This window comes from Monodelphis domestica, chromosome 6 (genome assembly GCF_027887165.1).
Source record: "Monodelphis domestica isolate mMonDom1 chromosome 6, mMonDom1.pri, whole genome shotgun sequence".
In the NCBI taxonomy this organism is placed as follows: domain Eukaryota; kingdom Metazoa; phylum Chordata; class Mammalia; order Didelphimorphia; family Didelphidae; genus Monodelphis; species Monodelphis domestica.
In genome coordinates this window covers 210,617,456-210,638,723 of record NC_077232.1, presented here as the reverse complement: position 1 = coordinate 210,638,723, position 21,268 = coordinate 210,617,456, and the positions used below count along the sequence as shown (strand labels likewise).

The 21,268-nt window shown below is 37.2% G+C and overlaps 2 protein-coding genes across 17 annotated transcripts in view; one reads left to right on the top strand and one right to left on the bottom strand.

The window, feature by feature from the left end:
- CLCN3 (chloride voltage-gated channel 3) overlaps positions 1 to 6,367 on the bottom strand; it is a 145,344-nt gene extending 138,977 nt beyond the window's left edge. For both annotated transcript variants that reach the window (XM_056802889.1, XM_056802890.1), the window contains exon 1: positions 6,045 to 6,367. The gene's annotated coding sequence lies outside the window, so the exon portion shown is untranslated. The remainder of the gene's footprint in view (positions 1 to 6,044) is intronic.
- Positions 6,368 to 6,386: 19 nt separating this feature from the next.
- Positions 6,387 to 21,268, top strand: part of NEK1 (NIMA related kinase 1) — a 133,621-nt gene continuing 118,739 nt past the window's right edge. For 13 of the 15 annotated variants that reach the window (XM_056802882.1, XM_016423129.2, XM_056802884.1 and 10 more), the window contains exons 1-4: positions 6,387 to 6,672; positions 10,291 to 10,362; positions 18,236 to 18,384; positions 18,469 to 18,565. In XM_056802882.1, the coding sequence (XP_056658860.1) occupies positions 18,268 to 18,384; positions 18,469 to 18,565 (214 nt within the window). In that variant the 5' untranslated portion in view covers positions 6,387 to 6,672; positions 10,291 to 10,362; positions 18,236 to 18,267. The remainder of the gene's footprint in view (positions 6,673 to 10,290; positions 10,363 to 18,235; positions 18,385 to 18,468; positions 18,566 to 21,268) is intronic. The other 2 variants (XM_056802880.1, XM_056802883.1) reach the window with 2 other exon arrangements.

Sequence of the window (21,268 nt, the reverse complement as noted above, 5' to 3'; positions counted from 1 at the left end):
TGATGCAGAGTGAAATGAACAGAACCAAGAGAACACTGTACACATAAAGTGACTTTACTACTAGTAGCAATGCAATGATTCAAGACAATCCCAAAGGACTTATGAGAAAGAATGCTATTCACATCGAAGAAATAACTGTGGGAGTAGAAATCCAGAAGAAAAACATATGACTTATCACTTGTTTATATGGGTACATGATTTGGGGTTTTGGTTTTAAAAGACTGCTCTATTGCAAAAATGAATAATATGGAAATGGGTATCAAGTTATAACATTTGTATAACCCAGTGGAATTGCTTGTCGTCTCTGGGAGGTGGGAGGGAAGAGGGGAGGGAAAGAAAATGCATCATGTAAACATGGAAAAATATTTTAAAAAGTAAAATTAAAAAACAAACAAAAAAGAGATCCCCCTCAGATGGGGAACAACTGAATAAATTACAATATATAAATGTAAAGGAATATTATTTTGCCATAAGAAATAATAAATGAGATATTCAAAGAAACCTGGCTAGACTTAAATAAACTGATACAGAATAAAGCAGAAAAAAATATATATCTATACACATATGCATATGTATGTACTGAGAGCCAGTCCTAGAGGCCTGGGTTCAAATCTGGCCTCAGATACTTCCTAGCTGTGTGACCCTGGGTAAGTCACAAGTCACTTAACTCCCACTGTCTAGCCCTTACCACTTTTCTGTCTTGGAACCAATATACTGTATTGATTCTAAGATGGAAGATAATGGGTCAAAAAAAAAAGACAAACAAACTACAACTCCAGAGAAGGAATGATGAAAAATGTCACACAATACTTACAAGAGATATAGGGCAGACTGAGATCAATGTTTTTACACCAAGCTAGAACCTCAAAAAAGTATGGATATTTTGCTTACCTATGCTTATTTGGTACAAAGAAGGGTTTGCCTTTTTTTAATTTGCACATGAAGATTTAGTAAAGAGAAGAGAATTTAAAAGGAAGAAAAAGACATTTTAGCATTTTTTAAGAGCACAGGAGACATAGTCAAGATAGCTTTGAAACTAGCATGTTGAATTTATCAATACTTTTAAAAATGCAAGCTATACATAATAACTATTAGTTTTATGCATATATCTTTATATGTTCCTTTAGCACTTTAGTGTTCTGTGAATATGAAAATATTAGTTGATGTCTTTAAAGAATAACAAAACAATTGTGTGTGCACACATGTATATTTAGAAATATATATGAATGTTTCTGGGTGTATATATTTCATTCACAAAACAGCTCTGGAGCCCTAATCCATATCTGGGTTCTATGCCCACAATATTCAAAATGGAAAGGAATAATATAAGCACTCCTATATGGAGCTCTTAGTCTCTAGCTGTCTCTCAAATCTCTTTCTATTTCTTACTAACAGACAGATCTATGGGATGTAGTATGGGGGAGAGTATACATTTATTTCCCAAGGCCCATACACCAACAACTGTTGGAAAGGTAGGAAAAAATAGTCAGGACAAGCAGGAATAGGATCATAAGAGGATAAGTCTTCTCCCCTCCTTGCTTACCACAGCTGCCAGGATTAGGACTAAAGATGCTCCATTCCCATTTCCAGTTCTTGGATTTGGGTTGTCTCACAACCAGCCAATGACAATCTTTTGTTTCCTATCTAATGATCTCAGGTTCTAGGAGCAGCCACAGCTGCCATTGATATCATAGTCCTACCAGTTCTAGTCCATTTTTATCAAAGTCTGATTGTTCAAATATCTTAAGACTGTAAGGTATGAAGCTTCTGTTGCAAGTAGTTGGCTCCCAATTTTTGCTGGCTTATAATAGCTGATCAATCTTCTCAGGTTCTTTAATGCACTTGGGCCTTTTATTGCTCCTGGCTTTTGAAGGCCAGGATTTGAGACCTTTGCTTGATTGTGGTGACTAGGTCACTCACTTGGGGTTGAACTGAATTTTGGATTTGTTGCTAGTTCTGAAGAACATTATATTTGCAAGAAGGTCAATTGGTCTCAGTATATTAAAGATTAGAACATAAGAACATAATATATCTCCTAAAGTGTATCTGGGCTCTTTGTATCAAGAAGTCTCTGACAGAGGTTTCAGATAAGCCAAGTTAACATATCTTATTAAGATAACCTTTAGAAAATAAGGGAGGGGAGCAAAAGAAAGCAGTGAATCAGATCTGTGATTTGCTTCTCTTGTGTCCCAATTAATAAGAGATAAAAGATTTCCACTAACAATCCTTGAGGTAAAAGAAATATTTGTAACTTTTTTTATCAGGAAAAGAAAATTGTTTTTCAAGCTAGAACCTCACAAAATTTGACTACTTCTGTTTAAGTGCATTGCTTCAAAATTATTTCTAAATTGTGAAATCTGTTCCTTTGTTTTATATATAAATATACAGCTTGTTTTGATGAGAAACCTAAAAGTTCACAATTTTTGTTACTTTTAATAGTATTTTAAACATGTTTATGATATTAAAGATATGAGTAGGTAGTAGTAAACATTTAACTGTTTTCTCCCTACTTAATAGGTTTTATTCTATTCAACAAGCTTCTTTAAGTATTTATGATATGCTGGACTAAGGCTGTTGGCAATACAAAGAAGTCCCTGTCAAGTTTATAATCCAGTTGAGGAGACAATACACAGACACAAGAAAGAGTTTAATCATATACTGCTGTGTATTGTTAATAAATGTTCAAAAGAGTGCTCTGTTTTTATACATTAACTGATTTCAATTTTTCTTTATTGCTTTAATCTTGTGCTTATTTTTAGAAATTTAGAGAACCGAGTTCTCTATAACTTTAAGTAAATTTTCTGTCTCAGGGTGATGTACTTAGACATTTCCTAAAAATGAAAAGCCTTCAGAAGACATAAATTTCAGATTTGTTCTCCTAAAACTTATGTAATTCAGCTTTTAACCCCAATTCTCAAAACTGCTCCCACAAAAGTTACCAATAAACTCTAAATGGTCAAAAACAAGGGCTTTCTTTAGTTCTCAACTTCTTTGATTCTTCCATAGCTTCTGACTGCCCCTGCTCCCCAACCTATCTATTACCTTCTCTCCTGGCTCCAGAGACAACTTCAGGAATCTTACTGTCTTCCTTCCTATCTTAGAAATCTTAGAACTATCTCTTCTAGGTATCCTATGTGCCCTCCTTCCAATTCCTTAATGTAAGCCTGCCACTTACAATCTTTCTTTTTCTTTTCTTTCCTCTATTCCTTCCTTCCTTTTTTTCTTTCTGGAATCTGGGCAGGGAGAGGGGAGTCTCCTTACCTTGCCAAGGCTAGAAATACAGCATTGACTCACAGCTCTGATTCCATGATGATGGGCATAGACTCTGTGTGTGCATGTGTATTTGAATAAGACTTTTAAGTAATGGGTTATGCCAAAAACAACTGCCTACTTAAGGGATCCAATGAAGATTTTTTGCAGACCACAGTGTGTCTGCTATATAATAAAGTTATCTATAATAAAATTATTTCACAGAGAAGAAATTTTCAATGCAAATTCTATTATTTACCTCTTAAGCTAATTATATTACCTTACTGAAAGATAAATATTTTAGTTGTTTTGATACTTCCCTGGAAAATAACAGGAATAATCCCAATGTTTTTAGCAGATAGCATTCTAAAAACCAAAAAATAAATATAAGTATAGCAGAAAATTTCAGGTTTTTTCAGTTGTGTAACACCATCACTTTTAGCTGGTTAAAGAGAAGAAAAATAGCATAAAGGAGTCAAAATGTTTTTTTAGTCTGGTAGTTTGGTCTTCAGTGGAAAGGAATCAGTCAAAGGATAACACCAATCACCTATTTTCCACAGAGACAAGAAAAAGAAATCAACTTAATTCCAGCAAAGGAGTTTGGCAATACTTTCAAGCTGCTATGCTAGCCAAAAGGGGGACTAAAAGAAGAACATGAAAAAATTTTGAGAAAGAACAGCAACCGCTCCTTGAAACTGCGCTATAGAGAGGCCTAAGATTTTTGCTAAACAACTAGATATGGGAGTGGTTAACATAGGGAGGGCAGTCTAGAACTAAAAGACTGGTAAAGGGGCCTGTGTACCCTATACCAAGATAAGTTAAAAATGGGTATATGACTTAAATATAAAGAATGATACTATAAATTAGGGGAATGTGGAATAGTGTATCAAATCTATGGGGAAGGGAAGAATTTAAGACCAAACAAGAGATAAAGTATATTTACAAGATATAAAATGAATAATTTTTATTATATTGCATTAAAAAGGTTTTGTACAAACAAAACCAAAGTAACCATAATTAGAAAGGAAGTAACAAACTGGGAAAATTTTTTTATAACAAATTTCTCTGACAAAGGTCTAATTTCTTAAATATATAAGGAACTAAGTCAAATTCATAAGAAATTAAGCCATTCCCCAATTGGCAAATGGTCAAGGGATTTGAAGAGGCAGGTTTCAGATGAAGAAATGAAAAGTATCAATAATCATAAGAAAAAGTGTTCCAATTCCTCCAGATTTGAGAAATGAAAATCAAAAAAACTCTGAGGTACCACCTTACACACAGCAGATGGGTCAATATGACAGTAAAGGAAAATAATAAATATTGGAAGGGATGTGGCAAATTGGGACACTAATACATTGTTGGTGTCATCCTGAATTGATCTAACCATTCTGGAAAGCAATTTGGAATTATGCCCAAAAAGCTTTAAAAGAATGCATGCCCTTTAATCCAGCCATACTACTACTAGGTTTGTATCCCAAAGAGATATTTAAAAAAATAGTAAAAGATCTGTTTGTACAAAAATATTTATAGCTGTACTTCTTGTGGTGGCAAAAAATTGAAAAATGAGGGAGGTGTGCCTTGATTGGGGAACAGCTGAACAAATTGTAGTATATGATGGTGATGGATTACTTAGTGAGCTATAAGGAATGGTGAATCACTTAATTTCTATAAGAACTGGAAGGACCTACAAGAACTGATGCAGAATGAAATGAACAAAATTGGAAGAACACTATATACACAGTAACTGAAACATTGTGGGATGATCAAATGTAATAAATTTTGCTACTAAAAGTAATGCAATGATCTAGGACAATCCCAGGGGACTTGAGAAAGAATACTGTCTACATCTAGAGAAAGGAGGGTGGGAGTAATGTGGAATCCCTACAATCCCTATAACTATTACAGTAGCAAGGAAGAAGAAAACATGACTTATCACTTGGGTATATAATTTCCGGTTTAAAAGATTACAAAAATGAATAAAAAGGAAATAGGTTTTGAGTGAAAATACATGTATAACCCAATGAAATTGCTGTCAGCTCTGGGAGGGGGGGAAGAGAAGATGGGAGGGAGACAACATGAATTATGTATGGAAAAATATTTTTTAAAAAGTGGCCTGTGCTTGCAGGAATGGAATATGGCAGAGCCACCAAGGAGATGATCTGAATTGCTATTTACTAACAAACAAGCCAACAATAGGTAGAGATTTCAGAACTCCAAGGACCAGTAATTTCTTCAGACTGGGTCCTTTCTCATTGGTGCTGACTACACCTAGCAAGACAGCATAGTACAAGGTTCATGAATTTTAAACAAAGGATACGAGTTCAATTCAGGGGTCTGCAATTTACTATGTAACTTTGGGTCACTGTTTCCTCAACTAGGAAGGAGATTAGACTAAATTATTTCTTTCAAGAACTGGTACCTTCTAGTTCTCTCACTATGGCCCTATGCGCCTAGGACCCCCTACATCCTGGTGGCTTGTTTCATAAATTGTTAAATTTTCTAGATATGGTCTTTGAGGTCCCCTCCAGAACCCATTGCCCTGCACCGGTTCTCTTGGAGATTCTTCTCCACATCTGAAAAAAAAGTCTGCTCCATAGAATTTATAGAGCTCAAAGCTTGACATGTGCGACCTCACCTGCTCCTTACAATCTGGTGAGGTACTGTTATACCTATTTGATAGATTAATAAACTGAAAACAAGTAATCTAGCAAGCATTTGAGGCACAACTTGAACTCAGGTCTTTGTGGCTCTGGGTCCAGGACTCTCTTCCCTGCACTCTGCCCCTCATTACCTACCTGCGCGTCCCGCTCTGCTGGAACCTCGGCCTACTTTGCTCGAGGCCCTAGGCCTCGCCAGCTTCGCCCCTAGGCCCCTTGGCCTAGAGTCAGGAGCTTCCTCGGTATCGAGCTTCTTGGGCCAGTGAGCGTCCTTGAAGGCCCGTCTTGATCTGCCCAGGTCGCCTCCATGCTTTCCCAGCCTACTATTCCAGCCTCAAATACTCGCAGCTCCCGCCCACGTGCAGAGCCCTTACATTCCTTGGCCCCGCCCCTGATCTCCTTTTCCCCTCGGGGCTTTCCGGCAGGCGCGCGAGGGGGCGTGTCTCTAGTCGGCGCGTGGCGTCCTTACGTCAGCGTGGAGGGGCGCGTCCCCTTTTTTTTCTTCCCTCTCTTCCCCCGGCCCCTCCCGCTCCTCTAGCTCGCGGCTCCGGAGCCCGGCCGGCTGTGGGTGGGTCCTGGTGAGGTATCCTACCCTGGGCACGCGTTGTGCCGCCACCGCCCGGACTCTGGGGGGCCGGGGCAGCAGGGCGGCAGGGCCCGGCGGAGGCCGGGGCTCGCCCTGGCCCAGCAGCCTCCCCCCGCACCCGAGAAGTTGGAGAAGCCCTAAGTCGGCGAGAGACGAAGAACTGACGCCACCAGGAAACTGGTTCGTGGGGCTGGGCCAGGGCCGGGGGGCTGCAGGCGCTTGCTGGGCCGTTAGAAGCTCGCTGTCTCCGGCTCTGACCCGGGTAGCAGCTGGGAGTGGCCCCGGGGCCGCCCCCATCCCCGCGCAGTCATGGGGATGGAGCCGGCTTCGAACTAACTGACCTGGAGACCGTGCCAACGCCCGCACCGGGACTGGGGGGACCGGGCCGCCTCTGCTAGGCTTTGGCTTGCTCACCTCCGCCCGGTCCGGCCTGGCTCAGCCGGGCGCTCCATGAATCCCTCCTGACTGACGGGTGACCTGGCTGTTTGCCGTGTCCTTTGCCTGAATGAGAGCCCCGAGAGCAGAGACTAGCCTCTGCCCTTACTGCCTGGTATCTAACAGGCACTTAATAAATGCTTAATGACTATACACATGATTATTTGCCTGCTGTCTCTCCTGTTTGAATGGAAGCCTTTTGAGAGCAGGGACTGGCCACTGCACTTAGTGCCTGGTACTGGGCAGGTGCTGAATAAGTGCTTAATGACTCTGCAGTGATTGCCTGCTTTTTCTCTCATGTTTGAATGGGAGCGCCTTGAGAATTAGGACTGTTTTCTGCACTTAGCGCAGTACCTTGCTCAGAGCAGTCTAATGGGGAGGTAACATGCAAACAATTATGTACAAACAAGCTATATATGGAGGATAAATTAAAAATAACAGAGAAATATACAAAGAATTAAAAAGTATCAGGAAAGGCATTCTATAGAAGGCTGCATTTTAGCTGGGATTTGAAGGAATACAGGTGGACACATGTTTAAAGGAGTGGTAATTTCAGAGGAGATTTCAGTAGAAGAAAGAGGGGAGAGGAAAAAAGTCTCCTTCCGAAGGTGGGAACTTGAGCTGAGTCTCCAAGGACGCTAGTGTGTCTCTCAGTCAACAAGCATTTAAGTGGTTACTATGTGCCAGGCTTAATGATTAGGAACTTGCATTCTGATAGGAGAGATGACAAACAAGCAGTCAGGTACATAGAAGATATATGTTGAATATACAAGGTAGGTGTTTTCAGAGGGAAACAGGCCCACAGAAAGCTTCACTCAGGAGGTGGCATTTGAGTTGAGTCTTGAAGACTTGTAGCATGTCCCTCAGTAAATAACCACTAAATCCTATATAAAATACTCTGGAATAAGTACTAGGAATACAAAGAAAATGCAAGATCAAAAACTAAGTTCCTTCCCTCTAAGAGCTTACATCCTAATTGGGAAATGAATAGCTAAAGCAATTTATCATTTATGTGTGTGTGTGTGTATATATATATATATATATTTTTTTTTTTACCAGATATACATATATATCTGGTAAATTGTTTTAGCCATTCATTTCAGTTGAAGGTCTTCCTTTTTTTCCCCATTTGAATAAATTTATTTAGTCAATTTAGAACATTATTCCTTGGTTACAATAATCACATTATTTCCCTTCCTCCCCTCCACCCACTCTTCCCGCAGCCTGAAGGTCTTTCTTGATCTCTTACTTTGAACCAAGTTGATTGTGATCTAGATTACTTTGTATTGACTGTGTATATCAGATACAAGTTTAACGTTTTGTTGACTATATTGTACACAAGTTAAGGTCTATGTGGATCCTATATTTGTATACAAGTTCAGTTTTGGAAGTTTGTAGCTATGAATTTGAACTTCGGCTTTCTGTTTCCAAATAGATCTTTCCTTTGCCTTCTAAGGGTATGGTCAGAGCTAATAGAGAACTTAGACTAATGAAATTACAGGTTCTTGAAGAACTGAAGTTCTTCCCACCCCTTGGAAACTTATAGCTGATATTTATTTTGCAGGTTGCTAGAGATATTAGTGGATAGGGCCAGGAAAATCTAGCTACAAGTCTCATATTCAATATATATGAACTATGTGACCCTGGGCAATTCTCTTACTCTCAGTTCACTATGCAACTCTTCTAAAAACTATTAAGTTGCAGAAAAAGTGCCAAACTGCTTTGGTATCACCTGGGAATTCTTTGTACCCGCCTAGATCCTTGCCCTGTATTTCAAATTTACTTTTGTGTGAACATTTTGTTTTCCTCTGGTAGAATATAGACTCTTTGAGAGTAGGGACTGTTTTTTCCTCCCTCTGACTTTGTAGGGCATGTGTCACATTGGAACTTAATTGAAAGTTTCTTCACCTTAATTGAGAGAATTTACACCATTCAGCTACAGTAAGGCACTGTGCTAATCACAGGGAATATAAAGAGAAAAAATGAAACTCCCTCCATGCAAGTAGCTTATTTTCTATTCATGGATACAATATGTGCGCACAAATATATTCTGAATAAATATTCCTGCCAGAATTGTGAAGGATTTTAAAAAACAAGTGACAGAAACCTTTCAAAAGTTGACATAGGTGAATAGTAATGGATAAGGGTGCTGTGAATCTTAAAATTTCTCAGACTTGTGAATGTTAAAAATTCTCAGACTCTACCTTGGATCATTTGGTTAAGATCATTCCCCATTTTAAACAATGAAGGTACTTGATCAGGAATGTGAGAACTATAACATTACCCCACTCATACTTAAGCATACTTTAGGGGAAAATAAAGTTGTAAACTCCTTACTGAACAATGAAAAGTACTTAACTCATATTTAAAGTAAAGCTAAAACCCTTAAGTTGGGTCCATTTTTAGATAATACAAAAAGGTGCTAAGTACCTATGAAGGCCAAATTAATCACTAAAAGGTCAGGCAACTTGCAAACTTGCAAGGGACAAGCTTAACAAAAGAGGTGTGAAGTTTTAGTCTACCCAGAGAAATTGAGAACTAAAGAAGATGTGAATTAAGAATGGTCAGTCCTGTGAAAACGTCTACTGTGATTGGTAGATGTGAAAACTTAAGGGAGGTGACATAGGAGAAAATTCTCTTTAAAAGGAGACCAGAAGGCCTCTGAAGGTAATTCAGCTATGGAGCTGAATTGGAGGCTGGTCTCTCTCTCCGTGGTTGAACTTAGTTCAGCTTCCTGAGTTATACTGGAGAGTCTCTCTGAACCCTAGAGTTTTGCTTGGAAGGATCTTGTGGTGAGTTGATAAAAGACTGACTGATCTCTCTCTTAAGGCTTAAGCCTAGCTGGCCTAGCCCTTTTCTCATTATTTCCTCTTACTCTCTCTCTCCCTTTCATTAATTCCTTAATTTGTATTAATTAAAATCTCCATAAAAACCCAGCTGACTTGGGTATTTCATATTTGGGAATTTTCCCATGGCGACCACTATATTTTTTATTTGAAACCATATTTCCACGGTCACAGTTTATGGCAACCACTCTTTTAATTGTAACAGTGCATATCAATTTACTTCATTGCTAATATGTTTTATATTTACCAATACCTTATGTCCACTCAATAAACCTCTGTTAAGCACCTACATGCAAGGCACTGTAGAAATCTATAGAGATTCAAAGACAAAAATTATACTGCTCCAATAAAAAAATAAAATAGCTAGAAAAGGAAAATGGTATTTATGAAATTGCTTTAAAACATTGATTAACTTCTCTATTTGGTTATTCATATTTTACATGTTCTGCATCTTTAGAGTTCTCCTATGGTCTGATTTAGACTAATTTTCTTTTTCTTGTCATGTCTCTGTTGACAGGCCTGTTTCACTTTATCTGATGTGAGTAAAACCCAAAAATTAAAGCCCAAGAAGAATTCCTTTATTGTCTTGGTGAGTGTCACATAGTAAATGCTTGTGTGATTGTTCATGCTTATAGTCAAAATGACTTCCTTGTACATTCTTTTTATGATATAACAATATTGTGATGGAATTGGAGATGAAATAAGGTAGATAAAAAAGTGGTAATGAGATTTATAAAGTCCCTTGTTTAGTCATTCAGTCTTGTCTGACTCAGTGACCCCATGGATTATAGCATGCCAATACTGTCCATGAGGGTTTCTTGGCAAAGATACTGGAATGGTTTTCCATTTCATCCTCCAGTGATTTAAGGCAAACAGAGATTAAGTGACTTGCCCAAGGTCATCCAGCTACTAATTGTCTTGGGTTGGATTTGAACATGGATTTTTCTGAGTCAGTGCTCTATGTGACCCATCTAGCTGCCTCTATAATGAGCCTTAATATTATTTTAAATTGTTCAGTGTTACCTATAAATCATTTCCATGTAAAAAATTGCTTGTTCAATGTTAAATTAATGTTTTATAAAAGCTATATGTCATTGAGGACTTTAAGTCAGAATTATGGAGTTAGCCTTCAGAGCTTTTCTTTTTTGGAGTGGGCTATTTCAAGAAATTAATGACTTCCACAATATTTTTCTTGTATGGAAGATATAGAGAGAGTAAATTGCTTTGATAAGCCCCAATAGTAGCATGGCTTCCTTTACTCCTTCACTTCAGTTGCCTCAGCCTTTAGGAGGTCTTTTCAAATTCCCATTCCCTGTTTATCATGTTCCAAATGTTTTTGTGCTGTCTCTACATATTTTTTTTTTTGCAAATTCTACTTTTGAGGTTTATAGATTGGAATTTAGGTCCTCTATTTCCAAATCAAATGATTTTTCTTGTGCCTTAAATTCAACAGGACCAAAACTGAACTAATTATCTTTTTTAACCCACACTCCTCTTCTTCTTAACTCTGATGTTATTGTCTAGGGTACACCATTATCTCAGGTACCCATGCTCAAAATCTAGTTGTAATTTCAACTTTTCACTTTCACCCCTATATCCAGTCTCTTGGAAAGGCTTGTAGATTTTATCTTTGTAATCACACAAATATATATGTCTTCCCTCTTCTGACACTGGCAACATGATGTAGGTCCTCATAATCTCATATCCAAACCTAGTACAATAACCTTTAAATTGGTCTGTCTGCCTCAAGACTCTTCCCATTCTAGTCAATCCTCTACTCAGCCATCAAAGTGATCTTAGAGTGATGAAAGCTTGACCATGACATCCCCCTAGTCAATAAATTCCAGTGACTTCCTATCACTTCTAAGATCAGAGGAATCCTCCTTTTGGCTTTCAAAGGTCTTCACAGCCTCTCATCCCTTCTCCCTACCTTTTTAATCTTACATTTTACTGCATATGTTTTCACTGATTGTCCCCAATGGCTAGAATTCTCTCCCTCCTCATTTCTAAATCTTAGCTTCCTTCACATTTCAACTAAAATTCCAACTTCTACAAGAATCCTCTCCCAATTCCCTTTCTTTCTGTTGGTTATTTCTAGTTTATCCTCTATATAACTTGTTTGCATGTAATTATTTGCATGTTGTCTTCCCTAATAGATTTTGATCTCCTCAAGAGTAGGAACTCTCTTTCACCTTCCATTTTATCCCCAGCACTTAGCTGTATGCCTTGTTGTTATTTAGTCATATCCAACTCTTCATGACCCCTTTGGGGTTTTCTTGGCAAAGATGCTGAAGTGGTTTGCCATTTATTTTTCCAGCTCATTTTCAGATGAGGAAATTGAGGCAGACAGTGAAATTATGTGCCCAGGGCATACAACTAGTAAGTGTCTGAGGTTGTACCACCTTGCTGTAACATAGTAAATACTTAACAAATGTTTATTGATTGACTCTTCTCTCCCTCCTTGTAGCTGAAATTTACCTAATAGCAAGTAAGTCTTTTAGATTTGTGAGGGAAAAGTTATATATTCCTTATTTATAATAAGACAATTATTTTTCACTTTCTGATGTATAATGTTACATTGATGTAAGGCTCAAGTCAAGTTTTTCACCTGAAAGGCAGTGTAGTGGTATAGAGCCCTGGACTTAGAGGCAGACTCTGAACATATGACAAGTCACAGCTTTTACTTCACAAGGTTATTGTGAAAAAATTATCCTAAATCTTCATTTTTGTGTAACACAAATGTATGTTAAATGCACTGAAGAATGTTTGAAAGCATCATTAAAAAGTCAGCTTTTTTTAAACTGGTAAAATAACTTGTTTATAATGATGTCTAGTTTTATAGATTTTATTGTTCACATAAATATTGATTAAATTCCTCTTATATACAGTATAATGTTAGGCCCTAGAGAAGATCAAAGTATAGATAAGATGATTTCTGCTATCGTGGAGTTTATATGTTGAGGCATAAGACACATTATGGATAACTATATTCATAGCCATGATAAGTACATTAGAAAGTTTTCAAAGCAGTTTTGTGCAAGGCACAAGGGATAATAGGTCTTTACCATCCAATGGAGGCTTCATGGAGGTGATAGAAAAATTCGAATTAGGTAGGATTTCAGTACATGAAGTGGGTTGGTTATGTTCTCAGCAAAGACATAGAGGCAGACATGTATAGGACACATTTGATAGAAAGTAGACCAGTTTGGCTGGATTGTAAAGTTTTGGGAAATGCTCATTTTGAGGTACTAGTCTGGTAAGAAACTTAGAAAAAACATGATATTGTTTGTTTTGGAGATGTTGTAGAATTCACAAGGGAGGGTGAGTATTCACATTAATGGTATAAAAGAGTGAAGATGCTTTCTCAACTCTTCTCCAGGGCCAAGATCAAGCATTACAAGTACTCAGCACTTGGCTTCATTTTAATATCACCATCCTATAGTTGTGAATATTGTTCTCTTGGTTCTACTCATTTCACTTGCTCTATTTTATTCAAATCTTCCCACGTTTTTCCTGAATTCCTCATATTTGACATTTCTAATACAACAATAATATTCTATTACAGTATAATATGCCACAGTTTGTTTAGCTATTACCCATGAAATGTTTCTTTTTTTTTTTTTGCTACCATCTAGAATGTTATTAGGAATATTTTGGTATACTTGAGACTTTTCTGACTTTGACTTCTTTAGACCAGTTCTTCTGTATTAGACTCCTTGGCTCACAAAGGATACATAGTTACTAACTGACTTTTTCAATACAATTCTGAATTACTTGCCAGAATTATTTGACCAGTACATAGCAGTATAATAATGTTTCTGTTTTCCCACAGTCCCTCCAGCATTGATGATTTCTGTCTTTTTCCTCCCCATCTTTACCTATTTGTTGATTGTTTACAATTTTCATTTGAAACCAAAGTATATGGAGGTCATGGGCCTTGTGGTAATCAAGAGTCACTTAATCAGTGTGGGTAATTCTGCGCTATTATGGCCAAAACTACTCATCACCTGGGGACTAGCCTTTTGGTGATGAGCCTTTCCAGACTTAGGTAGACACATTTGTAACTGGGTCTGTCCTTTAAGCCTTTCTAGCTTTTGAGGACCTTTAAGTCCTTGAGGTCTTTGAGACCCCAGGGTCACCATCACATCATGACCAGGAAGGGATTTCAGTGAAGGAATCTGAGTCAGTTAAAGAAATGAAATTAAAACAGGAGCTTTTGATGAACAATTCCAAAGTTTGCTATCAGGCAAGTAAAAAAAAATTATCTTTTATCCCCTGAGAGAAAGCTGGACTGTTAGGATCCACCAGTGATTCACTTATGTATTTCTCTAGGACTTTTATTCTTAATAACCTCCCCCCTTTATTATAGTGACATGATCTGTGTAGAACCACCTTCCCAGGCTGCTGAGTTAAATACATCTTTTGTCCTACATTGGGCAGACTGGACAGTCTTGGCATCCTGATGGTCAGTTCCAGGGACTTTTGAAGCTCTTACTCTCTGTGATATAATCCTTAGTGTGATGAAGGTGAATTGAGAGCTGTAAAACTTGAGCTTTATTTCAGTGCATCAAATGCTAACACTGGATTCTTTACCATATATTCTGTTAGTAACAGTGCAGTTTAAAAGATGGCACAAACCCTGTCCTCCAGAATATATTTTGCTGGATGAATGAGTGAAAAACTACTTATTAAGCTCTTACTACATGCCAGGTGCTGTGAATACAAAAAGAGGGAAAGCCCCTGTCCTTGAGGAACTTACATTTTGTTGAGGACATGGTGGGTGGAAGATGAAGTGACTAAGGAAACAAAGATTCAAGTTTCTGGGCATATTGATTCATTAAGCAGTGCATGCCAGTTGCCTGACAAATCAAGACCAAGCTTCCTCAGCTTAGGGCCAGACCCTGTGGATACAGGGGAGGCACAGATTTTTATGTATTAAAAATAACCAAGTAAGACCAATTAAGTAAGAAAAAACAACCAGGATACAAATATATGATTTCTAATTGGAGGAAAGACTGGGGCCTTTCCAAGTTAGGAGTAAGAGAGAGAGAATAGGTGCAATTCCCTGAAATCAGAAAAAGAGGTGTCCCACTCCTCCCAAGTGGTTTATACTGGGTCAAAGGGACTTGGAAATAATAGCTGATTGACCATTATGGAGCCCGTTTTCAGAGAAGACATATGGATTATCAGAGAAGCATAATTGTGAGAAAACTCCTTGCATCAATCTTCAGATCTGACTGGTCAGCATAACATGGGTTCTTAGATAGGGATCTGTAAGCAGCAGATAGCAGTGATTCAGCTTCCTAGTTACAGAATTAGATTCAAACACTGTAGTAAAGTTTTCTCATAATTCCTGTAATTGAATAAAACATCCCCATAAGACAGAAGTTAGAGTAGACCCAAAATTGACTAGAAAGGAAGCTGAACCAAATCCAGAATTGAGCCACAAGACAGTTGGTGTGGTTCACCCAATTCACACAGGAGAGAGAGTGCAGCATGTATATTGGGGAGTGGTGACAGGAAAGGAGTTTTTATTCTAGAGAATCAGAAGGATAAGAAGTTGATCCATAAGACATTTAATTGACCTGTCTTTTTTTATTTTTTTATTTTTTAAACCTTTATCTTCTAACTTGCAATCAATACTGTGTATTGGTTCCAAGGCAGAAGAGTGGTAAGGGCTAGGCAATGGGGGTTAAGTGACTTGCCCAGGGTCACACAGCTGGGAAGTGTCTGAGGCCAGATTTGAACCTAGGACTTCCCAACTCTAGGCCTGGCTCTCAATCCACTGAGCTACCCAGCTGCCCCCTGACAAGTCTTTTTTAGAAGCAGTGACCCACTGATTTTTTTCTAGAAGATAAAAATATTAACATATTGTTGGTGAAACTGTAAAATAGACCAACAGTTCTTGAAAAACAGTAGCTTGAAATTATACCAGAAATATCAATAAATTTTCCTCTTGGATCCAGAGATCTCACTTTTTGGTATATAGCCTAAGAAGGTCAAGGACAGAAAGGCCCCATTTACACAAAATATTTATAGCAGCATGGTCTGGTGTTAAACCAGCTAGATCTAATGTGTTAAGTGAGTTTGTTTTTGTTCACCAATAAAGACCGCTTAGTCTCAGGGTTGGAGAGTTATACAATTGTGTATTAATTTCCCTGCATGGCCTGGGACATAATTTCTGGAGGTCTTGTCAGAGTGCTGATTCAGGTAGGGAGAAGTTGAAAGAATGTAAAACCTATGCCTTATACCCAAGTATCATAGAAGGTAGAATATGATAGGGACAAAGGAGAGAACTAGACAGTGTGTTCTTAGAAACCTTTCCCTTTTAAGCTTTAGTATTTTGATCACAAAAGAGAGAAAACAGTGTATTGGGAATTAACTCCATTATGTAATTATTAATGTATTCTACTTTGTTTTTGCTGGTATGATTGGCTAGGTTGATTTTATCTGATTTTTCCTGGATTACTAAGTAGCAGCATAATATTGTGCTGTAATTGTGCATTAATGTCTTAGAGAAATTTAGATATTGATTGTTTCTTCAGAAAGATAATACTGACTAAACATGGAACTGAAAAAAAAGTTTTTGAAATGAATTACTTCATTTAGGCAATGAAGTATCATTTTGGCAGCCCATTTCCTGCTCCCACCTTTATCTTCCTTTTTAAAATGCTTTTGGATAATTTTTTTTTGTTATATTATTGTTTCTTTACAATGGTCTTTCCTTCTTTCAGTAGGCAATTCCTTTGTAACAAATGAATTAACGGATCAACAAATTGCCTATGTCTTCAAATGCATGCTTTATTCCATAAGTGTAGTGTCTACCATATCTCTGCTAAAAGTTGAGAACTATTCCTCACTATCAGTTCTCTGAAGTCACAATTTTTATGTGGATCAGTGCTATAAATTTTCTCATTTTCTGATAAATTATTGTAGTCATCATCAAATTATTCTTATTCTGCTAACTTTTTTCTGCTTCATTTCATATAAAGTTTACAAAGTTTCTCTGAATTGTTCCTACTAGGGCAAGAAGAAAAATGGGCCTTGTGTAAACTAGTTGGTACTCAAGAGAAATAATAAAAAGAGTCCCTGTAATTCTTTCAGTACCAAGAACCATTGGCTGTAGTTCAGTCTTTTTCTTCCTTTTTTTTTTAAACCCTTACCTTCCATCTTGGAATCAATCCTGTGTATTGGCTCCAAGGCAGAAGAGCAGTAAGGGCTAGGCATTGGGGGTTAAGTGACTTGTCCAGGGTCACACAGCTGGGAAGTGTCTGAGGCCAGATTTGAACCTAGGACCTCCCATCTCCAGTCCTGGCTCTCAATCCACTGAGCTACCCACTATGGTTCAGTCTTAATAGCTGTGATGACCCTAGTGAAATAATTTAATTTCTGTCTGCTTTAGTATGCTCTTTAAAATGGGGATGATAACAATAGAACCAGCTTCCCAGAGTTGTTGCCAGAATAAAATAAGATGTTTGTAAAGGGATCTGCAAATCTCTCAGAATTTACAAATGATAGCTGCCATTATTATTATTTTTTTATTTTGGAGGAGACCACATACATACATACATACATGCACGCATGCATACATACATATGTGTAATAATAATTTCAAATAAATACAAGTTAAGGAGCTAGAGCACTAGCATTTGGGATCAGCAGATATCTATAGATGGTGATTTTTTTTTTTAAACCCTTACCTTCCATCTTGGAATCAGTACTGTGTATTGGCTCCAAGGCAGAAGAGTGGTAAGGACTAGGCAAAGGGGATCAAGTGACTTGCCCAGGGTCACACAGCTGGGAAGTGTCTAAGGCCAGATTTGAACCTATATAGATGGTAATTCTTGAGGTAGTATTTGATGAAGTAAGGCAGAGCTGCTGCAAAGGCCCAGCAATTGGAGATACCATGCCTGTGTGAACAGAGAAACAGAGAGGAGCCAGTCTGATCTGACCAGAGAGTCTTAGAAGAATAGTCATAGATAGAGAAACTGAAAAGATAATTTCAGGACAAATTGTAAAGGGTTTTAAAAGTAATTAGGGGAATTTGTTTTCTCTTTGAGGCAATAGGGAATCACTAACACCTGTGGAGAGACTTGGACATGTCATATCTATGCTTAAGGAAAATTGCTTGGTCAGCTATGTGGAGGTATGATTGGTAAGAGGGAGAGACTTGAGTCAGGGAGGCTGATTAGGAGCAATTTGTCCAGGATAGAGGCAGTATTTGCAGAAATAATAACATTTCTTTTCACCATTTGAACATAATGAGATACTTAGATTTCAAGAAGTCACAAAAATTTAAATTAGTATGTGACAATACTAAGGTAGATTTTTTTTAGAGTATAGGCAATGTGAAGTATAATTTAGTGAGAGGTTATTTAACTGTAAGCAAAGATTTACAATTTAAACTTTATAGCATGTTTTAATAGATACTTTTGCCTATGTTGACATCTTTTTCTGTTTAGCACATGTATAAGAATGCCTTAGGAAAAGAACTATGGATAAATACAACAAACTCCAAAAGATTGGGGAAGGATCCTTTGGAAAAGCCATTCTTGTTAAATCTAGGGAAGATTGTAAACAATATGTTATCAAGGAAATTAACATCTCAAAGGTAAGTCAATTTTCATTCTCTTTTTTGGCACAATTTTACATTTCTATAGTAATTTGTTTTTAAAATCTGATTTTCTTTTTTCAGATGTCCAGTAAAGAAAGAGAAGAATCCAGGAGAGAAGTTGAAGTGTTGGCAAACATGAAGCATCCAAATATTGTCCTATATAGAGAATCATTTGAAGGTTAGATAAAATTTGCAAGAGATTGGACAAGATCTGATCCACTAGATGATGGTCTGTGCCTAATTTAGCTGTGACAATAGTTTCATTACTCTAGGGGAATAATGTATATCATTGCAATGCCAGTCTTATACAGGGTCTGGTGGTCAGCTTTATTCTTTGATACCATCTGTGTCTCCACTTAGTTTACTATTGGCTGAGGACTATCTTGGTAATCTGTGAAAGGAGCCTGTTGTGATGATAAAAATAGAAATATTCCTTCAAATTGTTCTTTACCCTTTAAGTCCTATTAAACATCAGCTCTGAGTCTCTAAAAAAAATTGATAGACCTATCCACTTATTAATATTATATATGAAAGTACAGTATTTGAATAAATCACTTACCTTCTTGAAGGAGTTTAAAATGCTGTAGAGTTAATATTAGAAAAATTTAGGGCAGATATTGTGAAATTTCTTCTCTGTATATCTAATAAAAGAGATATCTAGCCTGTATAATTAATAGATTTTTAAAAATAAGAAGATACCACAGAGGATACGAAAATGAGTAAACAGACAAAGAAATCAATTTCAAAGGAATATTTAAGAGCCAAGAATGTTCAACAAACCCAGAAGAGAATGATTCCACATACATACACATACATAATCAAAGACTCAAAGAAAATTAGATTTGTTTCTGTTGTGAACCTAACATCCTCTTGACACACACACAGTGAGCATTAGTACATACACAGCAGAACACAAAAAGAGGATTGTGTAAGAAATTACTGCTCTTGATTCCATACTGCTTACTTAAAAAAAAATAAATTGAATATCTTAATTTCAAAACTATAAGTACTTGTTTATGGTTCCCACTGAACTTTTCTGTTGACTTCTGTGCATTAAAAAAAAGTTTCCATACTCCTCTTTCTTCTATTTTACTTTTTTTTTGCATTACTATTGCTGCAAACAACTGATTCCCAATCAACAAACCAATAGCAAATAATCATACTTATGCAAAACAAATCCACAAAATGGCTCTGTCCAAAAATAAGACTCTTCTATGTCAGGGGATAGATAATATGTTCCATCAATTAGTACTCCAAGAGGCCTTGATCAGAGTCCTTAAGCTGTTTTTGTTCCTACAGTGTGGTTGGCATTGTATACATTTTTCTGGTTCTGTTGATTCTGCATCAATCTATACATTTTTTTCTGGGTTCTTGAATATCTTGTATAATTTCTTATTTCCCAATAACATTCTTTTTCATTCATATATCATAATTTGTTAAATCATTCCCAAATTTATGGGCAACATTTTAGTTTCCAGTTTCTAACTTTTCATTCCTCCTCTACAATTCCATGTTCTCCTTCCATCCCTTTTTCCTTCTCCTCTTCCCCTCTATGTGATCAGGAAATTTGTTTTGCTTACAATGATTTCTTCACACTGGTATTGTACTCCTTCTTAACTCTACTTCCCCTCGCCCTTCTATCTGCTTTGCTTCCCATTTGAATCTTTATGGGAAATTAGTTTTTTTCCTTTGAGTTTCTACTTTTAGTTATTAGATAGCCACTTTCCCCTAGACTTTGAATGGGCCTGGATCTTTAGTTATTCTTTTAAAGTATTCCATGTCTTCTTCCAAATATTCTTCTCTCCATTCTTAGTTGCTAAATTAGGATTCTGTCAGGGTCAGGCTCTGCCCCAATAAACTTTTGTGTAATGCCTATCCAAAATATTTACCTAGTCTGTACCTGGGTCACACCTCCACTTACCTCCACTTCTTGGTTGTGTCAATGCTAAGAGTTCCCTTTGATCTTTCAGATTCAGAGCACAGGAGTCTTAGGGCCTTCTGTTGTGTCCAAGGACAGAATTCAAGGAACCTCTGCATCTCTAAGACTAAGCTGTCTCGGTCTTAAGTATTGCTACATCCAGACTAGATGTTCTTACTCCTGTTTTACCTTTGAGGCTCACTGTGAGTTTCTGACCACCTAGTGCTTTCCAGTGGGAGTGCTCTACTCTTGCTGTCTCTAGATACAGAATTTTATAGGATTCCAGTGTCATTGACTCAGTTTCACATGCTGGAAAATTTATTATTTGCCTATAGTGATGCTAGCTTTTATGGAAGTTTTCTTTCTTGCTGCTTTTTGTTTGTTGGGTCTTGTGCTATTTTTAGATTTTTGCTGGAAGAGGTACATGGTGAGCTTAGCTAAACTGAGTTGCCTGCTTCCATTTGGCAACTGCCTTGGCCCCAGGCTTCACTTAATGAAATTTTGAAATTCTGTCCTATGTTATATATGAGATATTTGAAATATCTCTTATAATGTAGGAGGAGATCTAGAATGTGACAGAGAATTGAAATGAACCTTTCAAAATTACACAGCTAATCAGTGATGGAGTCTAAATTGTGGTTGAAACCTTTTTGTATCCACATGAATGTTCTACCTGCTCGAGGACAGCATTCCTCTTTGATTGAAAACAGTTCATTTAAAGGATTCTGATTTCATGAATTCTAGATACTGAAATCTGGATAAAAGCATAAATTCATAGTTATTAAAATTACATATAATTACTCTGGAAAGGAAAAGCCCTCACTAGGCTTGAACATGAGGCAGAATTAAACAAGATGAAATGTAATAAGTATACATGTCAAATCTTAACATTTAGGTTCAAAAATAAACTTTATAGGTATAATATGGAAAGAGGTAAGGGGCATGAGTTCAAAATGTTTTGTC